Here is a 22,560-nt window from a genome sequence, read left to right on the forward strand (position 1 = left end):
TCACAGCCCTCCCTTTTTAGTATCCCTCCCCCCCCCGCCTTATAGTTCCTCCCCCTGTCTTTATCCCTTTCCCTCCCAGTTTCTGTATTCCCTTCCACTTAGCTTATTCCTGCCCTTTTCACTTATCCCTTCTCACTTTTCAATGAGGTGGGAGAAGTTTCACCATAGATTGAATATGTCTAAAATTTTTCTCTTAAAGCTAATTCTGAAGGCAGTAAGATACCCACTATATTCATCCCCCTCCATTCTTTCTCTCAGATATAATAGGTTTCCTTTGCCTCTTCATGAGATGTAGTACCCCCACTTTACCCTTTTTCTGGCACAATGTCCTTTCCACATCTAGTTTCCAGAACTAGGTATACATGTATTCTTTATACATCTTTATAGCTGAAATATAGTTCCCAAGATTAATATTTACCTTTTTAGATTTCTCTTGAGTTCTGTATTTGTAGATCAAACTTTTTTTAAGTTCTGGCTTTTTCATCAAATATAGGTGAAATTCACTTACTTTGTTGAATGTCTATCTTCTTCCCTGGAAAAAATGCTCATTCTAGCTGGGTAAGTTATTTTTGGTTGCATACCAAGTTCCTTAGCCTTTTGGAATATCATATTCCAGGCCCTTTGATCCTTTAATGTGGATACTGCCAGATCCTGGGTGATCCTTATTGTGGCTCCTCGATACTTGAATTGGGTTTTTCTAGCCGCTTGCAATATTTTTTCCTTCATCTGAGGGTTCTGGCATTTGGCCACTATATTTCTTGGTGTTTTGATTTTAGGATCCCTTTCAGTAGGGGAATCAATGAATTCTTTCAATGTCTATTTTACCCTCTGTTTCTATGACTTCTAGGCAGTTCTCTTTGATAATTTCCTGGAAAATATTGTCCAGGCTCTTTTTTTCATCATGCTTTTCTGGGAGTTCAATGATTCTCAGATTGTCTCTCCTGGATCTGTTTTCCAGGTCTGTTGTCTTCCCCAGAAGGTATTTCACATTCTTTTCCATTGTTTGATTTTTTTTGGATTTGCTTGACTGATTCTTCTTGTCTCCTCAAGTCATTCAATTCCAATTGTTCAATTCTGATTTTCAATGAAGTATTTTCTTCACTCACTTTTTTCAAATCTTTTTCTAATTGTCCAATTGAGTTGTTTTGTTCTATGGAATTTTTTTCCATTTCACCAATTTTGTTTTTTAGAGAGCTATTTTCTGTTTCCATTTCACAAATCCTATTTTTCAAGGATTTTATTTCTTTATCCAGTCTCTGTTTAAATAAGTGGGATGACTTCTCCAGCTTCTCTTGCCAAGCCTCCCTCTCCTTTTCACATTTTTCTTCTAGCTCCCTTGTGAGAGCCTTTTTAATTACTTCTATGAGGTTCATCTTTGCTGAGGAACAGATGATCTCTTCCTTTGGGATTCACTTGGGGACAGTCTGTTTTTAGTCTCCTCAGGATTTAGAGTCTGCTCTCTATATGTACAAAAGCTGTCAAGTTTTAAAGTCCTCTTCAATTTTTTGCTCATTTTGTCAAAGAATCAAAGACAAACTAGCAAAGAAAAAAAAAGAAAACAAAATGGAGCCTGCTTTCTTTGGGGGAGGGGCTGGGTGGTTTTACCGAGCTCTCTCTACAGACGGAGGGGGCCGCAGCGAGACACTAGCAGAACTGTGCTGCTCCTGCACTCTGAGATTCTGAGAGCATGCTGAGACACTGTGGGGGAGGGGTGGCCAGGTCTAGAGAGACTCCAGCTTTTTGGGGTTGTATTCTTCACCCACCGGTGTTTTTAGCTTCTCTGCTGGGCTGCTGACTTGCTGCCAGGGCAAAGTATCCAGTCCTGTAGCAAAGCTCCCCTGCAGAGATGGCTGCCATCACACCCCACCCCCTCTCCAGTCTGCTCCCGTGCTCTCACTGCCGCTGCCCTCAGCCTGCCCCCGATTTAAAACCATCCCCACCCTTGAGCAAAAACAGACCTTTCCTGGTGAATCTCATGGATGGCTTCTCTTGGTAACTATTTGTGGGTTTTTTTTTTTTTTTTCAGTCAAGCATCTTGGCCATCTTGGCCGGAAGTGACTTAACAATTTGTAAAGATTCCAACAGACATTGGCTCTTCTGTTTCTTTTGCATTGTTTACTCCCTGTAACATTTGTAGACTCTGTGTTTTTGAACTCAATATTATCTTTCTTATTTTGACTAAACTCTTAAGAAGTTCTTGGAATGCCTGTCTGGCACTTTAATCATTTCTGCTATGGAAGGGTTACTGAAAAAAAATATCTATTATCTCCTTCAGAAATCTTTCTGGAGGGAGTGGAGAGAGAAGAAACCCTTCCCAGTGATATAAGTTCATAGTAGTCTCATTTTAATGATTTTCTTAAGTTGGCTTGAATTCTCATGAAAATTTCCTGTTACTTCTCTTTGATTTGATAAGGTTCTCTTTACTGTTTATAAGTTTCTCTTTCCTTTGATAAGCTTTTCTTTATTAGGAAAATCAGAAAGATGCAAGACCCGCCAGGCTATTTAACTGTAGCCAATACTGGCAAACCCTGTTGAAAAGACTGCATCTGGATCCTCACTATCCAAGAAGCAGGAAAGTTGGCAGAGAACAAGAGGTAAGTGAATTACACATAAAGAGGGCTACCAACAGCAAATTAAGACTAATGGATAGGGGAAGAATTTAGAACCAAAGACAGAGAGAGAACATTACAAAATAAAAAACAGATGATTTTGATTACATACAATTTAAAAATTTTGACAGATAAAGCCAATGCAATGAAAATCAAAAGGAAAGCAGAAAACTTGGGGGAATTTTATTTTGCAATAAATCTCTCTGATAAAGGTCTCATTTCTTAGATAAGTAGAGACTGAGTCAAATTTTTCAAACGATATATGTCATCTTCATGTAAAAGTATATGAACCAGGACTTCCGGCCAAGATGGCGGAGAGGAAATACACTTTTGTGTAATCTCCGTGTTTTTCTCTCACTATTCATTTCATTTCATGCCTCTGAATTAATGCTCGACTGAAAAAAAACCATACAATTACTTACCAAGAGAAACCATCCTTGAGACTCGTCAAGAAAGGTCTGTTTTTGCGCGAGGGCAGGGACGGTATTTGGAAGCAGTCTGCGGGCAGCAGCGGCAACCAGAGCACAGATAGCAGCTCAGAACCGGGTGGAGCGGAGAGGGGGTAGGACGCGATCGCAGCCGTCTCTGCGGTGAGAGCTTTGCTATAGGAGCAAGTCAGCAGCCCAGCAGAGAAGCTAAAAACACCGGGGGTGAAGAATACAATCCCAAACAGCTGGAGTTTCTCGGGACCTGGCCACCCCTCCCCCACAGTGTCTTAGCCCGCTCGGATCTCAGAGCGCTCGGATCTTAGTGCGCAGGCGCCATAGCACAGTAGGACCTGTGCCTCACGAATACCCTGCCCCTCCCCCAAAGAAAGCAGCCTCCATTCAAGGGGTTTTTTTTTCCTTCTGTTTCTTTTGCATTGTTTACTCCCTGTAACATTTGTAGACTCTGTGTTTTTGAACTCAATATTATCTTTCTTATTTTGACTAAACTCTTAAGAAGTTCTTGGAATGCCTGTCTGGCACTTTAATCATTTCTGCTATGGAAGGGTTACTGAAAAAAAATATCTATTATCTCCTTCAGAAATCTTTCTGGAGGGAGTGGAGAGAGAAGAAACCCTTCCCAGTGATATAAGTTCATAGTAGTCTCATTTTAATGATTTTCTTAAGTTGGCTTGAATTCTCATGAAAATTTCCTGTTACTTCTCTTTGATTTGATAAGGTTCTCTTTACTGTTTATAAGTTTCTCTTTCCTTTGATAAGCTTTTCTTTATTAGGAAAATCAGAAAGATGCAAGACCCGCCAGGCTATTTAACTGTAGCCAATACTGGCAAACCCTGTTGAAAAGACTGCATCTGGATCCTCACTATCCAAGAAGCAGGAAAGTTGGCAGAGAACAAGAGGTAAGTGAATTACACATAAAGAGGGCTACCAACAGCAAATTAAGACTAATGGATAGGGGAAGAATTTAGAACCAAAGACAGAGAGAGAACATTACAAAATAAAAAACAGATGATTTTGATTACATACAATTTAAAAATTTTGACAGATAAAGCCAATGCAATGAAAATCAAAAGGAAAGCAGAAAACTTGGGGGAATTTTATTTTGCAATAAATCTCTCTGATAAAGGTCTCATTTCTTAGATAAGTAGAGACTGAGTCAAATTTTTCAAACGATATATGTCATCTTCATGTAAAAGTATATGAACCAGGACTTCCGGCCAAGATGGCGGAGAGGAAATACACTTTTGTGTAATCTCCGTGTTTTTCTCTCACTATTCATTTCATTTCATGCCTCTGAATTAATGCTCGACTGAAAAAAAACCATACAATTACTTACCAAGAGAAACCATCCTTGAGACTCGTCAAGAAAGGTCTGTTTTTGCGCGAGGGCAGGGACGGTATTTGGAAGCAGTCTGCGGGCAGCAGCGGCAACCAGAGCACAGATAGCAGCTCAGAACCGGGTGGAGCGGAGAGGGGGTAGGACGCGATCGCAGCCGTCTCTGCGGTGAGAGCTTTGCTATAGGAGCAAGTCAGCAGCCCAGCAGAGAAGCTAAAAACACCGGGGGTGAAGAATACAATCCCAAACAGCTGGAGTTTCTCGGGACCTGGCCACCCCTCCCCCACAGTGTCTTAGCCCGCTCGGATCTCAGAGCGCTCGGATCTTAGTGCGCAGGCGCCATAGCACAGTAGGACCTGTGCCTCACGAATACCCTGCCCCTCCCCCAAAGAAAGCAGCCTCCATTCAAGGGGTTTTTTTTTCCTTCTGTTTCTTTGATAGTTTGTCTTTGATAAATAGACAGAATGAGCAAGAAACTGAAAAAGAATTTAACCCTGGACAGCTTTTATACAGATAAAGAGCAGACTCCAAACCCTGAGGAGACTAAAAACAAACAGTCCCCAGGTGAATCCCCGAAGGAAGAGACCTTATGTCCCTCAGCACAGATGAATCTCATGGAGGAAATTAAAAAGGCTCTCACAAGGGAGCTAGAAGAAAAATGGGAAAAGGAGAGGGAGGCTCTGAAAAAGGAGAGAGAGGCTTGGCAAAAGAGCCTGGAGAAGTCAGTTAAAGAGAGAGTGGATAAAGAAACCAAATCCTTGAAAAATAGGATTAGTGAACTGGAAACAGAAAACAGCTCTCTAAAAAACAAAATTGGCGAAATGGAAAAAAATTCCACAGAACAAAAGAACTCAATTGGACAATTAGAAAAAGATCTTAAAAAAGTGAGTGAAGAAAATACCTCACTGAAAATCAGGGTCGAACAATTGGAATTGAATGACTCGAGGAGACAAGAAGAATCAGTCAAGCAAATCCAAAAAAATCAAACAATGGAAAAGGATGTGAAATACCTTCTGGGGAAGACAACAGACCTGGAAAACAGATCCAGGAGAGACAACCTGAGAATCATCGGACTTCCAGAAAAGTATGATGAAAAAAAAAGCCTGAACACTATCTTCCAGGAAATTATCAAAGAGAACTGCCCAGAAGTCATAGAAACAGAAGGTAAAATAGACATTGAAAGAATTCATCGATCCCCTACTGAAAGGGATCCTAAAATCAAAACACCAAGGAATATAGTGGCCAAATGCCAGAACCCTCAGGCAAAGGAAAAAATACTGCAAGCGGCTAGAAAAACCCAATTCAAGTATCAAGGAGCCACAATAAGGATCACCCAGGATCTGGCAGCATCCACATTAAAGGATCGAAGGGCCTGGAATATGATATTCCGAAAGGCTAAGGAACTTGGTATGCAACCAAAAATAACTTACCCAGCGAGATTGAGCATCTTTTTCCAGGGAAGAAGATGGACATTCAACGAAATAAGCGAATTTCATCTATTTCTGATGAAAAAGCCAGAACTTAACAAAAAATTTGATCTACAAGCACAGAACTCAAGAGAAATCTAAAAAGGTAAAGATTAATCTTGGGAACTATATTCCGGCTGTAAAGATGTATAAAGAATACATGTATACCTTGTTCTAGAAACTAGTTGTGGAAAGGACAGTGTACTAGAAAAAAGGGAAAGTGGGGGTACTACATTTCATGAAGAGGCAAAGAAAACCTAGTAAATCTGAGAGAAAGAATGGAGAGGAATGAAAATACTGAGTATTTTACTGCTTTCAGAATTGGCAGTAAGAGAAGAATTTTAGACATATTCAATCTATGGTGAAACTTCTCCCACCTCATTGAAAAGTGAGAAGGGAAAAGTGAAAAAGGAAGGAATAAGCTAAGTGGAAGGGAATACGGTAACTGGGAGGGAAAGGGGTAAGTTGGGGGGGGGAACTCTAAGGGGGGGAGGGATACTGAAAAAGGGAGGGCTGTGAGAAGCAAGGGGAGCTCACAAGCTTAATACTGGGAAGGGGGGTAAGGGAGGGGGTAAGGGAGTAAGAAGGGAGAAAAGCATAAACCGGGGTTAACAAGATGGCAAGTAATACAGAATTGGTCATTTTAACCATAAATGTGAACGGGGTAAACTCCTCTATAAAGAGGAAGCGGTTAGCAGAATGGATTAAAAGCCAGAATCCTACAATATGTTGTATACAGGAAACACACCTGAGGCGGGGTGATACATGCAGGTTAAAGGTAAAAGGTTGGAGCAAAATCTACTATGCTTCAGGTGAAGCCAAAAAAGCAGGGGTAGCCATCCTGATCTCAGATCAAGCTAAAGCAAAAATTGATCTAATCAAAAGAGATAAGGAAGGGCACTATATCTTGCTAAAGGGTAGAATGAATAATGAAGAAGTATCTATATTAAATATATATGCACCAAGTAGTGTAGCATCTAAATTCCTAAAAGAGAAATTAAGAGAGCTGCAAGAAGAAATAGACAGTAAAACTATAATAGTGGGAGATCTCAACCTTGCACTCTCAGAATTAGATAAATCAAACCACAAAATAAATAAGAAAGAAGTCAAAGAGATAAATAGAATACTAGAAAAATTAGATATGATAGATCTCTGGAGAAAATGTAATGGGGACAGAAAGGAGTACACCTTCTTTTCAGCAGTTCATGGAACTTATACAAAAATTGATCATATATTAGGACATAAAAACCTCAAACTCAAATGCAGTAAGGCAGAAATAGTGAATGCATCCTTTTCAGACCATGATGCATTGAAAATTACATTCAATAAAAAGCCACAGGAAAGTAGACCAAAAAATAATTGGAAACTAAATAATCTCATACTAAAGAATGATTGGGTGAAACAGCAAATTATAGACATAATTAATAACTTCATCCAAGAAAATGATAATAATGAGACATCATACCAAAATGTATGGGATGCAGCCAAAGCGGTAATAAGGGGAAATCTCATATCTCTAGAGGCCTATTTGTATAAAATAGAGAAAGAGAAGGTCAATGAATTGGGCTTGCAACTAAAAATGCTAGAAAAGGAACAAATTAAAAACCCCCAATCAAACACTAAACTTGAAATTCAAAAAATAAAAGGAGAGATCAATAAAATTGAAAGTAAAAAAACTATTGAATTGATTAATAAAACTAAGAGTTGGTTCTATGAAAAAAGCAACAAAATAGACAAACCCTTAGTAAATCTGATTAAAAAAAGGAAAGAGGAAAATCAAATTGTTAGTCTTAAAAATGAAAAGGGAGAACTCACCACTAACGAAGAGGAAATTAGAGCAATAATTAGGAGTTACTTTGCCCAACTTTACGCCAATAAATTCGACAACTTAAATGAAATAGAAGAATACCTCCAAAAATATAGCTTACCTAAACTAACAGAGGAAGAAGTAAATATCCTAAACACTCCTATCTCAGAAAAAGAAATAGAACAAACTATCAATCAACTCCCTAAGAAAAAAACCCCAGGACCAGATGGATTTACATCTGAATTCTATCAAACATTTAAAGATCAATTAACTCCAATGCTAAATAAACTATTTGAAGAAGTAGGGATTGAAGGAGTCCTACCAAACTCCTTTTATGACACAGATATGGTACTGATACCTAAACCAGGTAGGCTGAAAACAGAGAAAGAAAATTATAGACCAATCTCCCTAATGAATATTGATGCTAAAATCTTAAATAAAATATTAGCAAAAAGATTACAGAAAATCATCCCCAGGATAATACACTATGACCAAGTAGGATTTATACCAGGAATGCAGGGCTGGTTCAATATTAGGAAAACTATTAACATAATTGACTATATCAACAACCAACCAAACAAAAACCATATGATCATTTCAATAGATGCAGAAAAAGCATTTGATAAAATCCAACAGCCATTCCTAATAAAAACACTTGAGAGCATAGGAATAAAAGGACTTTTCCTTAAAATAGTTAGGAGCATATATTTTAAACCTTCAGTAAGCATCATATGCAATGGGGAAAAACTGGAACCTTTCCCGGTAAGATCTGGAGTGAAGCAAGGTTGCCCACTATCACCATTATTATTCAATATTGTATTAGAAACACTGGCCTCTGCAATAAGAGTCGAGAAAGAGATTAAAGGAATTAGAGTAGGCAATGAGGAAACCAAACTATCACTCTTTGCAGATGATATGATGGTATACCTAGAAAACCCCAGAGATTCTACTAAAAAGCTATTAGAAATAATTCATAATTTTAGCAAAGTAGCAGGATACAAAATAAATCCCCATAAATCCTCAGCATTCTTATACACCACCAACAAAATCCAAGAGCAAGAGATACAAAGAGAAATTCCATTCAAAATAACTGTTGATAGCATAAAATATTTGGGAATCTACCTACCAAAGGAAAGTCAGGAATTATATGAGCAAAATTACAAAAAAGTTTTCACACAAATAAAGTCAGACTTAAATAATTGGAAAAATATTAAGTGCTCTTGGATAGGCCGAGCAAATATAATAAAGATGACAATACTCCCTAAACTAATCTATTTATTTAGTGCTATACCAATCAGACTTCCAAGAAAATATTTTAATGATTTAGAAAAAATAACAACAAAATTCATATGGAACAATAAAAAGTCGAGAATCTCAAGGGAATTAATGAAAAAAAAATCAAATGAAGGTGGTCTAGCTGTACCTGATCTAAAATTATATTATAAAGCAGCAGTCACCAAAACCATCTGGTATTGGCTTAGAAATAGATTAGTTGATCAGTGGAAAAGGTTAGGTTCACAAGACAGAATAGTCAACTATAGCAATCTAGTGTTTGACAAACCCAAAGATTCTAAATTTTGGGATAAGATTTCATTATTTGATAAAAACTGCTGGGATAACTGGAAATTAGTATAGCAGAAATTAGGCAAGGACCCACACTTAACACCACATACCAAGATAAGATCAAAATGGGTCCATGACCTAGGCATAAAGAACGAGATTATAAATAAATTAGAGGAACATAGGATAGTTTATCTCTCAGACTTGTGGAGGAGAAAGAAATTTGTGACCAAAGATGAACTAGAGACCATTACCAATCACAAAATAGAAAATTTTGATTATATCAAATTAAAAAGCCTTTGTACAAACAGAACGAATGCAAACAAGATTAGTAGGGAAGTAACTAACTGGGAAAACATCTTTACAATTAAAGGTTCTGATAAAGGCCTCATTTCCAAAATATATAGAGAACTGACTCAAATTTATAAAAAATCAAGCCATTCTCCAATTGATAAATGGTCAAAGGATATGAACAGACAATTTTCAGATGAAGAAATTGAAACTATTACCACTCACATGAAAGAGTGTTCCAAATCACTATTGATCAGAGAAATGCAAATTAAGACAACTCTGAGATATCACTACACTCCTGTCAGATTGGCTAAGATGACAGGAAAAAACAATGATGAATGTTGGAGGGGATGCGGGAAAACGGGGACATTGATGCATTGTTGGTGGAGTTGTGAACGAATCCAGCCATTCTGGAGAGCGATCTGGAATTATGCCCAAAAAGTTATCAAACTGTGCATACCCTTTGATCCAACAGTGTTTCTATTGGGCTTATACCCCAAAGAGATACTAAAAAAGGGAAGGGGACCTGTATGTGCCAAAATGTTTGTAGCAGCCCTGTTTGTAGTGGCTAGAAACTGGAAAATGAATGGATGCCCATCAATTGGAGAATGGCTGGGTAAATTGTGGTATATGAATGTTATGGAATATTATTGCTCTGTAAGGAATGACCAGCAGGATGAATACAGAGAGGCTTGGAGAGACCTACATGGACTGATGCTAAGTGAGATGAGCAGAACCAGGAGATCATTATACACTTCGACAACGATATTGTATGAGGATGTATTCTGATGGAAGTGGATTTCTCTGACAAAGAGACTTAACTGAGTTTCATTGGAGAAATGATGGACAGAAACAGCTACACCCAAAGAAGGAATACTGGGAAATGAATGTGAACTATTTGCATTTTTGATTTTCTTCCCGAGTTATTTTTACCTTCCGAATCCAATTCTCCCTGTGCAACAAGAGAACTATTTGGTTCTGCAAATATGTATTGTATCTAGGATATACTGCAACATGTTTAGCATATATAGGACTGCTTGCCATCCTGGGGGGGGGGAGGAGGGAGGGAGGGGGAAAAAACGAAACATAAGTGATTGCAAGGGATAATGTCGTGTAGAAATTATCCTGGCATGGATTCTGTCAATGCGAAGTTATTATTAAATAAAATAAAATTTATTATAAAAAAAAAAAAAAAAGTATATGAACCAGCAATTTTCAGACAAAGAAATCAAAGTTACTTATCATAATGAAAACTATCTCAAATCACTAATGATCAAAGAAATGCAGATTAAAACAACTCTGAGATACTACTTTGACACCTCTGAGAGTGGCTAAAATGTCCAAAAAAATATTAGATATTGGAGGGGAAGTGGAAAAAGTGGGATACTACTCTACTGTTGTAAACTAAATCAACCATTCAGAGTTTAATGTGGAGCCATACCTAAAGTGCTATCAAACTGTGTCCTCTTTCACCCAGCACTATGAAGTATAATCTTCCAAAGAAATCCAAAAAAAAAAAAAAAAAAAGAAAGAAAGAAAGAAAGAAAAGGTTCTCTTTGTACAACTATATTTATACTAAGCCTTTTGGTGGCTAAGAATGAGAAATCAAGGGGATACTTTTCAATTGGAGAATGGCCAAAGAAGCTGTGATGCATATTTGTAATGGATATTATGGTATTGTGCCCAAAGAAATGTGAAGTGGGTTAATTTCAGGAAAATATGGAAAGACATGAATTGATACATAATGAAGTGAACCAAACCAGAAAGATGTAGTACAAAATAACATAATATTGTTGGATGAAAAACTGTGAATGGTAATTATATATATGTACTCCAACAAATCAAAACAATGATGAACACTATCTGCCTGCAGAGAAAAGACTGATCTTGATTGAATACTGACTGAAGCATATTATTTTTCACTTTTTTTTGTTCTTTCAGTTTTTCTTTTATTTGAACCTTCTTGTCTGAAAATGACTAATATGGAAATGTTTTACATTATTGCACAATATAATTTGTTTGCTTACTGAATGCAATTTTGGCAGAAGGGAAGGGGAAGAAATGAGGAAATGATAGGATTTAGAACTCAAAACATTAAAGAAAAAAATCTTTAAAAAAATGTTTCTTCCCCACAGCAAAGAAATTTCCAAGAAGAGATCGCATATATTAGAGTTGCAACAGCAGCAAATATCTTCAGTGCCAGGTAAATTAATGTACTGTTAGTAGGGTTTCAGAATGGTAGACTCACATTACAAATCACCAAGGCAGTATCCTAGTGAAATTATAGAAATAAGTGTACCCCTCATCTGTTTTTGTCCTCACTTTATTGGGAAATAACAAATGGAATATAGTGTGCAAACAGATCAAAGGAAGAGATAACATTTATGTTCAAAGAACATTTTTCAAAGTATTCTTTTAGAGATGCCTGTAATGCCTGACAAGTTGAGACTGGCTGACGAAATTCTAGATTACCAATCAAAAAGAATAAAACCAAGAATTAATATTGTTTGGTATAAGACAATGGAAACTTTTGGACAGCTCTCTGAATTAATTTGAGCACAAAAAATAAAACCAAAATAAAAGCATATACACTCATTTAGTAACCACCAATAAGGGAAAGTAAACATTTTGAATGACAGGAGAAATATACAAATAGAGATCAATGGAAAATAACATTAAAGGGGACACACAAAATAAAAACTGATAAAAAATCTGTCTATATTATATTCATTTCAATGAATATAATGCAAAGTATCTTAAAACACATTATTGATTTTGCTTTCCAGAGAAGTTCTATGCAAAATTAAAAAGGAAAACAATAGACTTGGGGAAAAAAAAATAAATCATGGGATAAAAGTAAAGGGACAAATCCCAAGGTTGTAGAATTGAATTCAAGGATACATTTATAATTTGGAACCCACAAAGTTTTATTCAAAACCTATTTGTGTGCTCTCTTTGGAAGACTGTTTCACATAGTGAGAAAGGAGATGATGAAGTCATAAAACAAAGGAGACTGAAGGCACTTTTAATGGGAATTCTAAAACATAAAAACCTTTTATGATGAAAGGCAATGCTATTCCCTCTTTTAAATTAGGGGAAAAAATTTAAAATCATTTCTTTTATAGTGGAAATAATACTATACACAGTCACTGTTCCCCAAAAGATTATTACTTAAACAAATCTTTACTAGTTTCAACAATATGAAAAAAAAAAAAACTAGTGAAATTCATCACTAATTTATTAGAGGGGAAAATTATTGAAATAACATATATTCAAAACTTGGCCATTCTCAAATTTATTTCCACACTCTCACCACTGAGCCAACTCCCTTTAATTCAAAGATACAATAAATAGACACACATAGACTTGCATCGATACACATAATGCATATATTCTTTATAGAAACAACAGCATGTCCAAACTTACCAATATAATTGAAACTGAAAAGAATATATAATGTTAAGTTTCTGTATTCCATAGCTCTCTCTTCAAATTAGAGATTCATTACTTTTTCTTAGATCTAAGATAAGATTTTTCAAAACAGGTAATGAGAGGATGAAAATCTTGCAGTGTTGTTTTCATTTCCATTCATTTTTGGTATAGCAAATATTCTCTTTATTTCTCTCTGCATCTGTTCAACAATGTTTACTTAGGCTGCTCTGAAATCTATGATTGTTATTTCTGATAGTACTAAAATATACTTTCCAAAGTTACCTGTGATTACTGCTGATCTAAAAGCTTTTGTTCTCAGTAATTTTTTTTTTTAAATATAATACAGAAGAGAAATAAACGTAATGGAGAAAAAGAAAAAAAGGCATCATTATTTGCACAAGACTATAAGAAAGGATTCAACATACATAAAAACAATTTCCTTTTCAAGAAAATAAATATAATACCATTTATTCTAACCTTTTTTCCTATTTTATCTTTACTTGCTTATATCTTGTTGGGCATGAGTTATAATATATAACTCTGAGCATCAGTTCAAGATAGCTCTCTTTGTACAAAATATCTTATCAGCTCAAAAAATGCAACAAGGGCTTACTATGGAATTCTGTCAGTATACCTGCCTGGGGCCCACCTAGACATGTAGTTGCTACCAGGGATAGGACCTTTTGCTGGGATCTGTCCCTCCCAGTATATCAATTTATATACATAAACATATACATAAGCACATATACACATGGATACTTTTAATCACACACAAATATACAAATATTCATTCAGGTTTGTCCTCTGTTTCTCTGAAGATGGATGACAATTATTTTTGTAAATTCACCAACTTAATCATATTCTACTTCACAATGATATTTGGACCATAAACTATTTAATTGTTTTGGATAATATAAAATAATAATGTGGCTGGCAAGATAATGTAGTTCCTCTTTTTCTTTTTTGAACCAATCTATTTTAACTTTCACTTTGTCTTAAATCAGTGATTACTATTCTTGATTGTTTTTCTAAGAAATTCTGTTCCTGATCCTTCTGTTTGTGGCTATCTCTAATTTCCTATGCCTGTGGACTCTCCTACATTTTTTGTTAATTTAGCTTGCTATTACTTGACATCCTTCCCCAAGTCCACTCAGATGCAAAGGATGCCTCCTTTGTCTGTCATCATCCTCTATCTTGATCTTTATCCCATTAACATTAATGTACACATCTTATCCCATTTCTCTTACACACCTTCCATATACCACCTTTTCCTATTTCCTCCCCCTGATTTAATAAATTCTGAAGATTTTTTTTTACCCTTCGACCTGTTTTCTCTTTAACTCATTCTCATTGTGAATAGAATTTCTGACTTGCTGACCCTTCTCTCCCATAGCTAATTCCACTATATCAGGTCTTGCTCTTGCATCACATTATATGATATAATTATTGTGTTATGCCACAATTCTCTTTAACTGTCCTGACTCAGTTTCCTTGTACAAGTTTCCCTTATCTCAGTCTCCCTAATTACTCCCCTAAGCTGTAAATCTCCCTCTGGTCCATTAAAACTGAGGACCAATTACTCTAAGGTTATAAATTGTTAGCCCAAGCAAGATAAACAAAAGAGTAGACCTCCTGATTCTTTTCTGTCCTCAAGAATTTATTATATCCCTCTAAAATATTCCAAGATATTTCACTGACATCTTTATCTCTGTGTATTCAGACATCCTGTCTCTGGGTTTTTTGGGATTTATGGCCTCTTCCATCCTGACAATTTTCCCGCGCTTCTCACCCCTTTCTTTGTTCAGAGAAAAGATATTTAAGAAGTTGGGGTTCCTCCATTCATTGCTGGAGGATGGCGGATGGGGGGTGGATGCTGGACTCCTCCAGCCCTGGGACCAACATGGATTCCTTGCTCCCAGTATATCTTTATCTCTGTCTGACTGGATAATTTGAGATGAGAGTCCTGTCCAGTCAATTTATTGTCCCATTAATAAAATATTAAAAACTCTTGAATCTCTCTCCTGCCTCAGTTTCTCTGGCATTACAATTGTTTTAACCTTTTCCTACATGATTTTGCTTTTTAAAGTCACATCATACTCACTCATCATACATCAAGCTCCCCTTGAACTACTCAATAACAACAATCTGAGATGTGGTTTAAATTTCTGTGTATAAAATTTTAAAAATTGTCCTAATTAAGTTATTTCCATTATTTTATATTTACTTTACATTTCATGAATGTCAAAATTTCTGTTAAATTCACACTCCTCTTTTTCCAAAAGAAGACTGAATATGTGAAAGTTTGTTGACTGCTTTTATTTTTTCTTCTATCAAATTATCATGAATTTTGCTGGACACAATATTTTTGCTTCAACCTTAATTCTTTTGATTTTTTGAGAAATTGCATTCTAAGACCTTTGAACATTTCTTGTAGTTGCTGATAGGTTCTGGGTGATTTTAATTGGGGTTTCTGCATATTTGAATTTTCTTGCAGCAATTTTGTTATTTTTTATATAATTTTCTAATAGATCTGGGTGTTTTGAAATGTAGCAATGATGTTCCTGTAGTGCTTTTTTTTTTTTCATGTGATTTTGTTCAGTAGGTGATTAATGGACTTGTCACTCCCCCCCCCCCCATACACAATTTCTATTATCCTCTCTTGTTCTAACACTTCAGGATAATTTTCTTTGTTTCTTGTAGTATTGTATGAAGATTTCTTTTTAATATACTATCTTTCAGGTAGTTCAATTATTCTTATCTTTCTTCATGTGTTCTCCATATGTGTTGTTTTTCTTATGAGATGTCTCACATTTTCATTCTTTATATTTTGTTTTCTTTTTCCTTGGTCTCATTACTTTCATGGCTTCTTCTTGCTCAGTTCTATTTTTTCAAAGAGTTATTAAGAGTGTGGGTCTCCTTTTCTATTTGTTTGAATTTTGTTTCATAATCTTGTTTTTCTTAAATTCTTTTTTATATTTTATGCATATATTTTAGTTTATCCTCAATTCCTCTCATTTGCTTTTTAAAGTATTCTTTGGGATCTTATATGAATTCCTCATGGGGATGTGAGCATTTGACATTACTTGGGGAAGTAGAGCTTTTTATTATTATTATTATTTTTATTATTAAACTTCAACAACCTGTACTGAAGATAAACTTGGGTCTTTCCTATTTAGATATCCCTTTCTATGAATGGGTTCTTTCTCCTTTGTTTGTTTTGATCTTTTGAAATAAGAGCATCTCTTATCCTTTTTTTAGGAGGGGGGAATATCTTCCTGTTTCAGGTCTTCCCTTCTGTTCTCACCTCTAGCCTGAAACGCTAAACTAACATCTCCACCCACCTGAAAATGCCTGCAGCCAGCAGCCGTTTTATCTCAGTGCTTCTGCACTCATCTAGCAGGTCCTAATTCTTTATCTCCCAGGGTGAAGTCTATGTAGGACAAGTGTGCCTCCTGTTCCTTATCAGGAGAGATTGTCTCAAAGTTTTCCACACAGTCTAGGAAGTGAAAGTTCTTGTAGTTGGGGCTGAGGTTATATCCCTACCCAATTTACCCCAAGGCTGGCTCCCCAATTATTGTTTAAGTGGAACTATCCTTGAAAGTATTTACAATTCAAAGAAGGGAAATCTTCTTCCTAGTATCTTCAGATCTTCTCCTAAAGTCCCAGGAGGACCACTGTTCATCCCAGCCCCTATTTGTGTTTCTGTTTTTCACTGCTCTTTCTCACCTTAGAAGTGCAGATTTTTGTCCCTTTTTTTGTAGGGAAAACTGGGAGAGCTTAGAATTTTCTGAGCTACTCCACAATCTTCCCAGAATCCTTTTCCTCTTCAGTTTCTATTGTTCTTGATTTCTCTATGACTTTTGACACCATGGATCATACTAATCTCTTGGATAGACTTCCTCTCTTTAAGTTTTGGTGATCCGGCTTTTACCTAGGACTTCTCCAATTTGTTTTGTTAGTCTTCTTGAGTCTTCTTTAGAAGGATCTATATACAGACCATGCCCTACTCACCATGGATGGCTGTGCTCCCCAAGGCTTTGTCTTCTTCTAATTTCTCTTCTCCCTCCATAGAATCTTGCATTGTAATCCTGTAATCATCTCAGCTCCCATGAGTTTAATGAATCCTCACTCCATGCAAATAATCTCTTCAAATATTCTCATTTCTAGCAATACAACTATTCTGCTATATTTCTCTATTCCCTCTCCACTTGTTATCATATTGGTTCAGTTCTTCCCCATCTCAAGCCTAGTTGATTGCAAAGGTCTCTATCTTCCTAAAAGCTTTCTCCACTCCACTCAATTCTACCCTAACCTGCCATAATGATCATTTGAAAAAACAGATCTGACCATAGTTTGGCCCTATTCTTTCGAATCTGGAATCTCCTCCATAAAGTATATAATGCTAACCTTGAAGTCCCTCACCGCCTTAGCCCTTTCTCATTTTCCTACATGTCTACTGCCTTTTCTTCAACATGATGTCTACTGCCTTCCAAATCCAGAAACCCAAGGGCTTCTTGCTCTTCTCAAATGCTACCATGTCAACTCCATGCATTGTCAATCCTTTGTTCTCTCTGACTGTAATGTCTTCTCTCTCCATTCTCCTCCATCATATTTTTACATTCTACAAGACTCTAATTCTATCTTCTGAAAAGGTCCTTTGGTAGTGAGTTTTCCTTATCCATACTCAATGCATGACTAATATTTTTCCTCTGAGATTGTTTTGCACTTATGTTCTATGTATCTTCTGCATATAGTTCTTGAGTTGTTTTCTAAATCAATGGGTACTCTTTGAAAAGTAATCGACTATATTTTCTCAGTTCATTCTATGTTCAAAGTTAAGCAAAGTTGCTGAGACAAAATTAATTCTTTTTGACTATCTCAATATAATATCACTATATCAGTCTCCCAGGAATTGTTCAGGCAAGCTTTTATCTAAATGCATCCACTTTCTTAGCTAAAGTTTTTTTTTTTTTTTAAACAACTCTTTTTGTGCAACTTTTCTCTTGCTCTTAATATATCTGTACCCTATGTACCCAATAGTGGGCTCAATAATTCAAATGGCATGATCATTTTTATAATCTTTTTCCCATAATTATTGAAGTTTTTTAAAAATAAGTATTAGACCTTTTTCTATATCTCTTTTTAAATATTAGACCTTTTTAAAGCTCCTCCAATAATATGTAAACAATGTATTTTCATACAGCTCTCCAGCATATCTGTTCTCATAGATTAACTATATTTATCCATATGGTCTGAATAAAATGAAAACCATTTGGTTTAATTGCCATTTCCCTTCTTATTCGTGATGTAGTATCCTTTTTTCCTTAATGGTATTTAAATCTTTTTTGGAAAGCCATTTGATTATAATGTAATTGAATAATTCAGTATGGGTGGGCAAAAGGATGATAGGGAAGAACTAAATCTTTTTAGATTATATTCATTCTTTAAAAATCCTGAATAATTGTGTTTGTAATTGACAGCATGATCATAAAAATGTGTTCCTAATGTTTTTCCTCTTTTAAGCTGCATTGATTTGTTTCTTATAAAAGTTTGCTGGTATTCAGTGTAATTTAAATGACTTTTTTTTTTCTTTAAGTTCGCCCTTTACAGTTTTTGAGAGTATATCCCATCCCTACCCCCCAAAATCATATTACAGAAAAGAACTCCTATTTTAAATGAGAACTTATTAGTCTTTTCTTATACTAAATCTAGTTGTATGTCCAGAATTTATCCTGGTTAATTGTGTAATGAGGCTATTCTAAACTTACTTTGTGCCTGTTTTGCAATTTTTCTAGGGCATAGAATTCTTTTCCCACTTTTCCAGTATTTCAGATTACTTGCATAATAGATTTTTGGGTTTACTTGCTTCTAAGCTCTTAGTTATCCAGACATTTCCAATCATTTTTCTTTCTTTTCTTTGCCTTTTATAACTGTTACCAAAGAATTTTGATTGATACTGTTTTGTTGTCGTTGTCGTTGTTGTTGTTGTTGTTGTTGTTGTTGTTGTTGTTGTTGTTGTTGTTATTCTTTTTGGATGTACTTTACCATTTAGTAATGGTGGAATAGTTTGGAAACTTATTATTTTTTTTTTAAATAAATTTTTATAGCTCAAATTATAATAATGTTTTAATTTTCAAGTCTTAGGCTTTTTCTCAGTCTTTCTAGTTCCTGGACATTCGATTCCTTTTTATGAAGTAGATTTTTCCTTCTGTATACCAATTTTCTCCACCCTCTTTCTTCCTGATACTACTTTCTCCTGGTACCTCTTTTGCTGAGTAATGTAGAACATTTCCATTTCTATCTGGTGGATCAACTTTCATTTCTCCCTGAATAAGACTGAGTGACTAATAGCAATTCATCACCTATAACAACTATATTCTTTTTCCCCTCAATATCATCAGGTCCCGTTGTAATGCTGGAGAAATTGGGCAAGACAGAGATTGGAGACCAATAGTTTATGAAATGGAGAGAGATACTGGGACTAGTGGATCCATATTTGGTCCCAGGGCTGGATGAGACTATCATCTCAAAGAGTCCAGCACTTAAGAATCAGAGAGCAAGCTTTTTATAGGATGACAAGAACAATTACATAATGGGGGAGGTACTTGGATAGGGGTAACCTAATGGGGGGGAGGCCCATAGGATGACACAATGGAGGGTATATTCTAATGACATCTAAAAGGCATAAACTTTATCCTGTCAAATCTTAAGAAGAAATGCCTATAACCTAAACCACTTAAGAGGGAATGATTATAGCCTGGTGTCTTGGGGCAGAGCAACTGAGGTAGACCTTTATCTCATCAAACATTAACAGGGAAAGGTTATAACCTGAGGCAGAATAACTAAATAGGGCAATGGGGAATGGGGGAACTAGGTCAGGACATCAAAAGGGAACTTTGGCACAATACCTTTGGGGTGTATAAATAGCTCACTGCAGAAGAAGTTTAAATTTGTAAATCTAAGTAACCAGCATTCATTTCATTTTCAACAAATCCAAATTATCTCCCTATAAAATCTCTCTCTCCACTCCTTCTGTTCCTTCATTAAGGACACTGTCTTCAGGTCAGGCACCCAGCCCTTGAGTTCAGAGTCATTTTTGACTCCCCTTTCTCCCTCATTTTTATATATTATTATATTAGTTGTTATGCATGAAGCATCTTAGGCATTTACTCCTTTCTCTTTGCTCATATGAACATTAATTATCCTGGTTTACACTCTTGTTGCCTCTAGGTAGGAGTATTTAAATAATATTTTTCTAAATAATGTTGTTATTGATAACTTTTCTTTAAAAGATTGTCAATATTTCTCCGTGTTTTTTCTCACCTGCATAGATTTCTCACATGCTTTATAAATACTTTACAACACTAAATAGAAAAGGCAAAAGGGAAAAACATTAGCTACCACAGAGCATTGAAATTATACGCAATATAAAACTCTCTTGTACCTGCAATTCTGCAAGAAGGTGAGGGGAGAGAATCTCTTCTTAAACCTCCTATGCAAGCTCTGGCTTGCTCTGTTGCAAGTCTGTAAAGATAAAAATGGCCTTCATTGAGATGCAGATTACAGAAATATTCCTTCAGATATGTCATTAGAATTTCTTTTCTGAGTTTGTCAGTCTGGACTGTTGCAAATTTACTCCTGTTTATTAAGTTTCTTAGAAGGTTTACCCTCCATAAAATTAGTAGATTGAATGCTTTTGATCTTATGGATCTTTCTTACTTAAAATTTTTGTAAGTTGGTTCAAAGTCCTTATTATACTTTCACATGTCTGTCTTGGAAGCAGTTTGTGCAGGAAATGACTTATCTCTTTCAAAAACCTTATTCTGACTAGGGGAATAATTCATCAGAGTATTCATTCAGAGTGTTCTCAGTTTATTGATTTCACAAATTTTGACTTGATTTTTATTAGAAATTTATTTTACTTGTCTATTCTAAAAAAGGTTTCTTGTCCTGAGGGGAGAACACAGGAGAAGCTTTGGAAATAAAAACTTCCACTAAAGAGAAGAAAAATAAAGAAAATTTATTTGTTAATGATCTGGAAAATTTAAATGCTGATGCTTCATAAATGGGTATCTCTCTGGACAGCCAGGAACACTCATGAACACCCAATGGGTTTTAGAATGTTAGAATCCTTTTGGAAATTGTAATAGCTTCCTAATCAAATTACAAAAGTTACAGAAATTCGTACTGCCATCATTTTAATGAGAATAAACTAAATGGAATATAGCCTACAAAGATGAAAAAAGGGAAGCTACTTTTAAATAGCCTTTTTTGTAATCTTATGTCACTTCAAAAGCTTAGAGATACCTGAAAAATCGGGCATGTTGAAACTGGCTGAAGAAATTCTATATGTGACAGAAACAGTAATAATATCATGAACTAAACTCAATGAATTTGAGGAAAATTCTAGAGACATCTTTGTGAATGAATATGACCTCGCCCCCCCCCCATTAGAACCATAATAAAACTTAAGCAATAATTTAGTAACCACTCACACCAAAAAACTATTAAGACACACAAGAGAAAAATAAAAAGTTGTCAGTAATAGATTTCAAAGCATGGAATTCAGTAATATTGATTTACTCAACCCTTAACAGTGAAAGAAGTGGGGATACAAACATAAGACCCTTAATATTCAAATGAGTACTCTTCTCAGTTGAAAAACCTACTCTGGTGTTTTTATTTTACAGACGAAATATGAAGACAAAAAATGAGGACAGAAACATCATGGTAAGGGAGTCCAATTCCTGGGGATTTTTCTCATTTGTATTCTTTAAGGATTTGTTTAGAGTCGGCTTCAATGTATTCTCCTAAACACTCTAGGATACAGTCAGGATAAAAATATAAACAATGTTTATAACATGGAACTTGCTAGGAATTGTGTGAGATTCTCATAACTTAAATTAAAACTGCCACAGACACAATTATTCTTATTCTTAGGTATTTGGAATTAGGGAAGAAGTCCTTTTTCAATACTTTAATATGATACTAATTTTTGCAAGTGGATCTAGGAATATATATTCACTGTCTCCAACAGGATTATTCCTTACAATCACTCTTCTCACCCTAGGCAATTTGAAACACCAATAAACAAGGTCAATCAGAGTATTGTTTCCCCTGAAATTCTCTTGACACCTTGTTTCTTGCTGATCTTTTCTGCTGCCAAGGAATGAAAATCTGTATAGAAAATGCCCAAACCTGTAGAACCAAGTATAACCTTTCGAAACTAATGAATTCATATATCCACATGGATCTCATCCTCTACACATCAAAATTACCTTTTCCAACTCCTGGCATTCAGATTTATATATAACTCTCAGTGCTCTCCCCCTTATACCTATATAGTAACATACCAGTTACCAAATCTTGTCAGTTCCACCTCTTCCATATCTTTGTATTTATTCCTTTCTCTATTCACACAGCAATATTACACACTCTGTTTTGTGCTCTTATCACTACTTGTTTGCCCTTTTTTTCCCAAGAGAGAAAGAAAAACTTGACTGAGAGCTTTTGATTTAAGAAAATGCTAATTTCTTCTGTTTTTCTCCTCCTTCACAGGGATCCTCACACCCTTTATAAGAAATAACATTTTAAAGGAAAAAAAGAGATAGAA

General features: G+C 35.6%; 1 protein-coding gene across 2 annotated transcripts in view; it reads left to right on the top strand.

The window, feature by feature from the left end:
- LOC127554392 (uncharacterized) overlaps positions 1-22,560 on the top strand; it is an 804,883-nt gene that overhangs the window by 42,181 nt on the left and 740,142 nt on the right. The window contains exons 6-8 of one of the 2 annotated variants that reach the window (XM_051985844.1): positions 2,469-2,594; positions 11,651-11,718; positions 21,638-21,677. In XM_051985844.1, the coding sequence (XP_051841804.1) occupies positions 2,469-2,594; positions 11,651-11,718; positions 21,638-21,677 (234 nt within the window). Of the gene's footprint in view, positions 1-2,468; positions 2,595-3,828; positions 3,955-11,650; positions 11,719-21,637; positions 21,678-22,560 lie in introns of both variants that reach the window. The other variant, XM_051985842.1, reaches the window with a different exon arrangement.

This window comes from Antechinus flavipes, chromosome 3 (genome assembly GCF_016432865.1).
Source record: "Antechinus flavipes isolate AdamAnt ecotype Samford, QLD, Australia chromosome 3, AdamAnt_v2, whole genome shotgun sequence".
Taxonomy (NCBI): domain Eukaryota; kingdom Metazoa; phylum Chordata; class Mammalia; order Dasyuromorphia; family Dasyuridae; genus Antechinus; species Antechinus flavipes.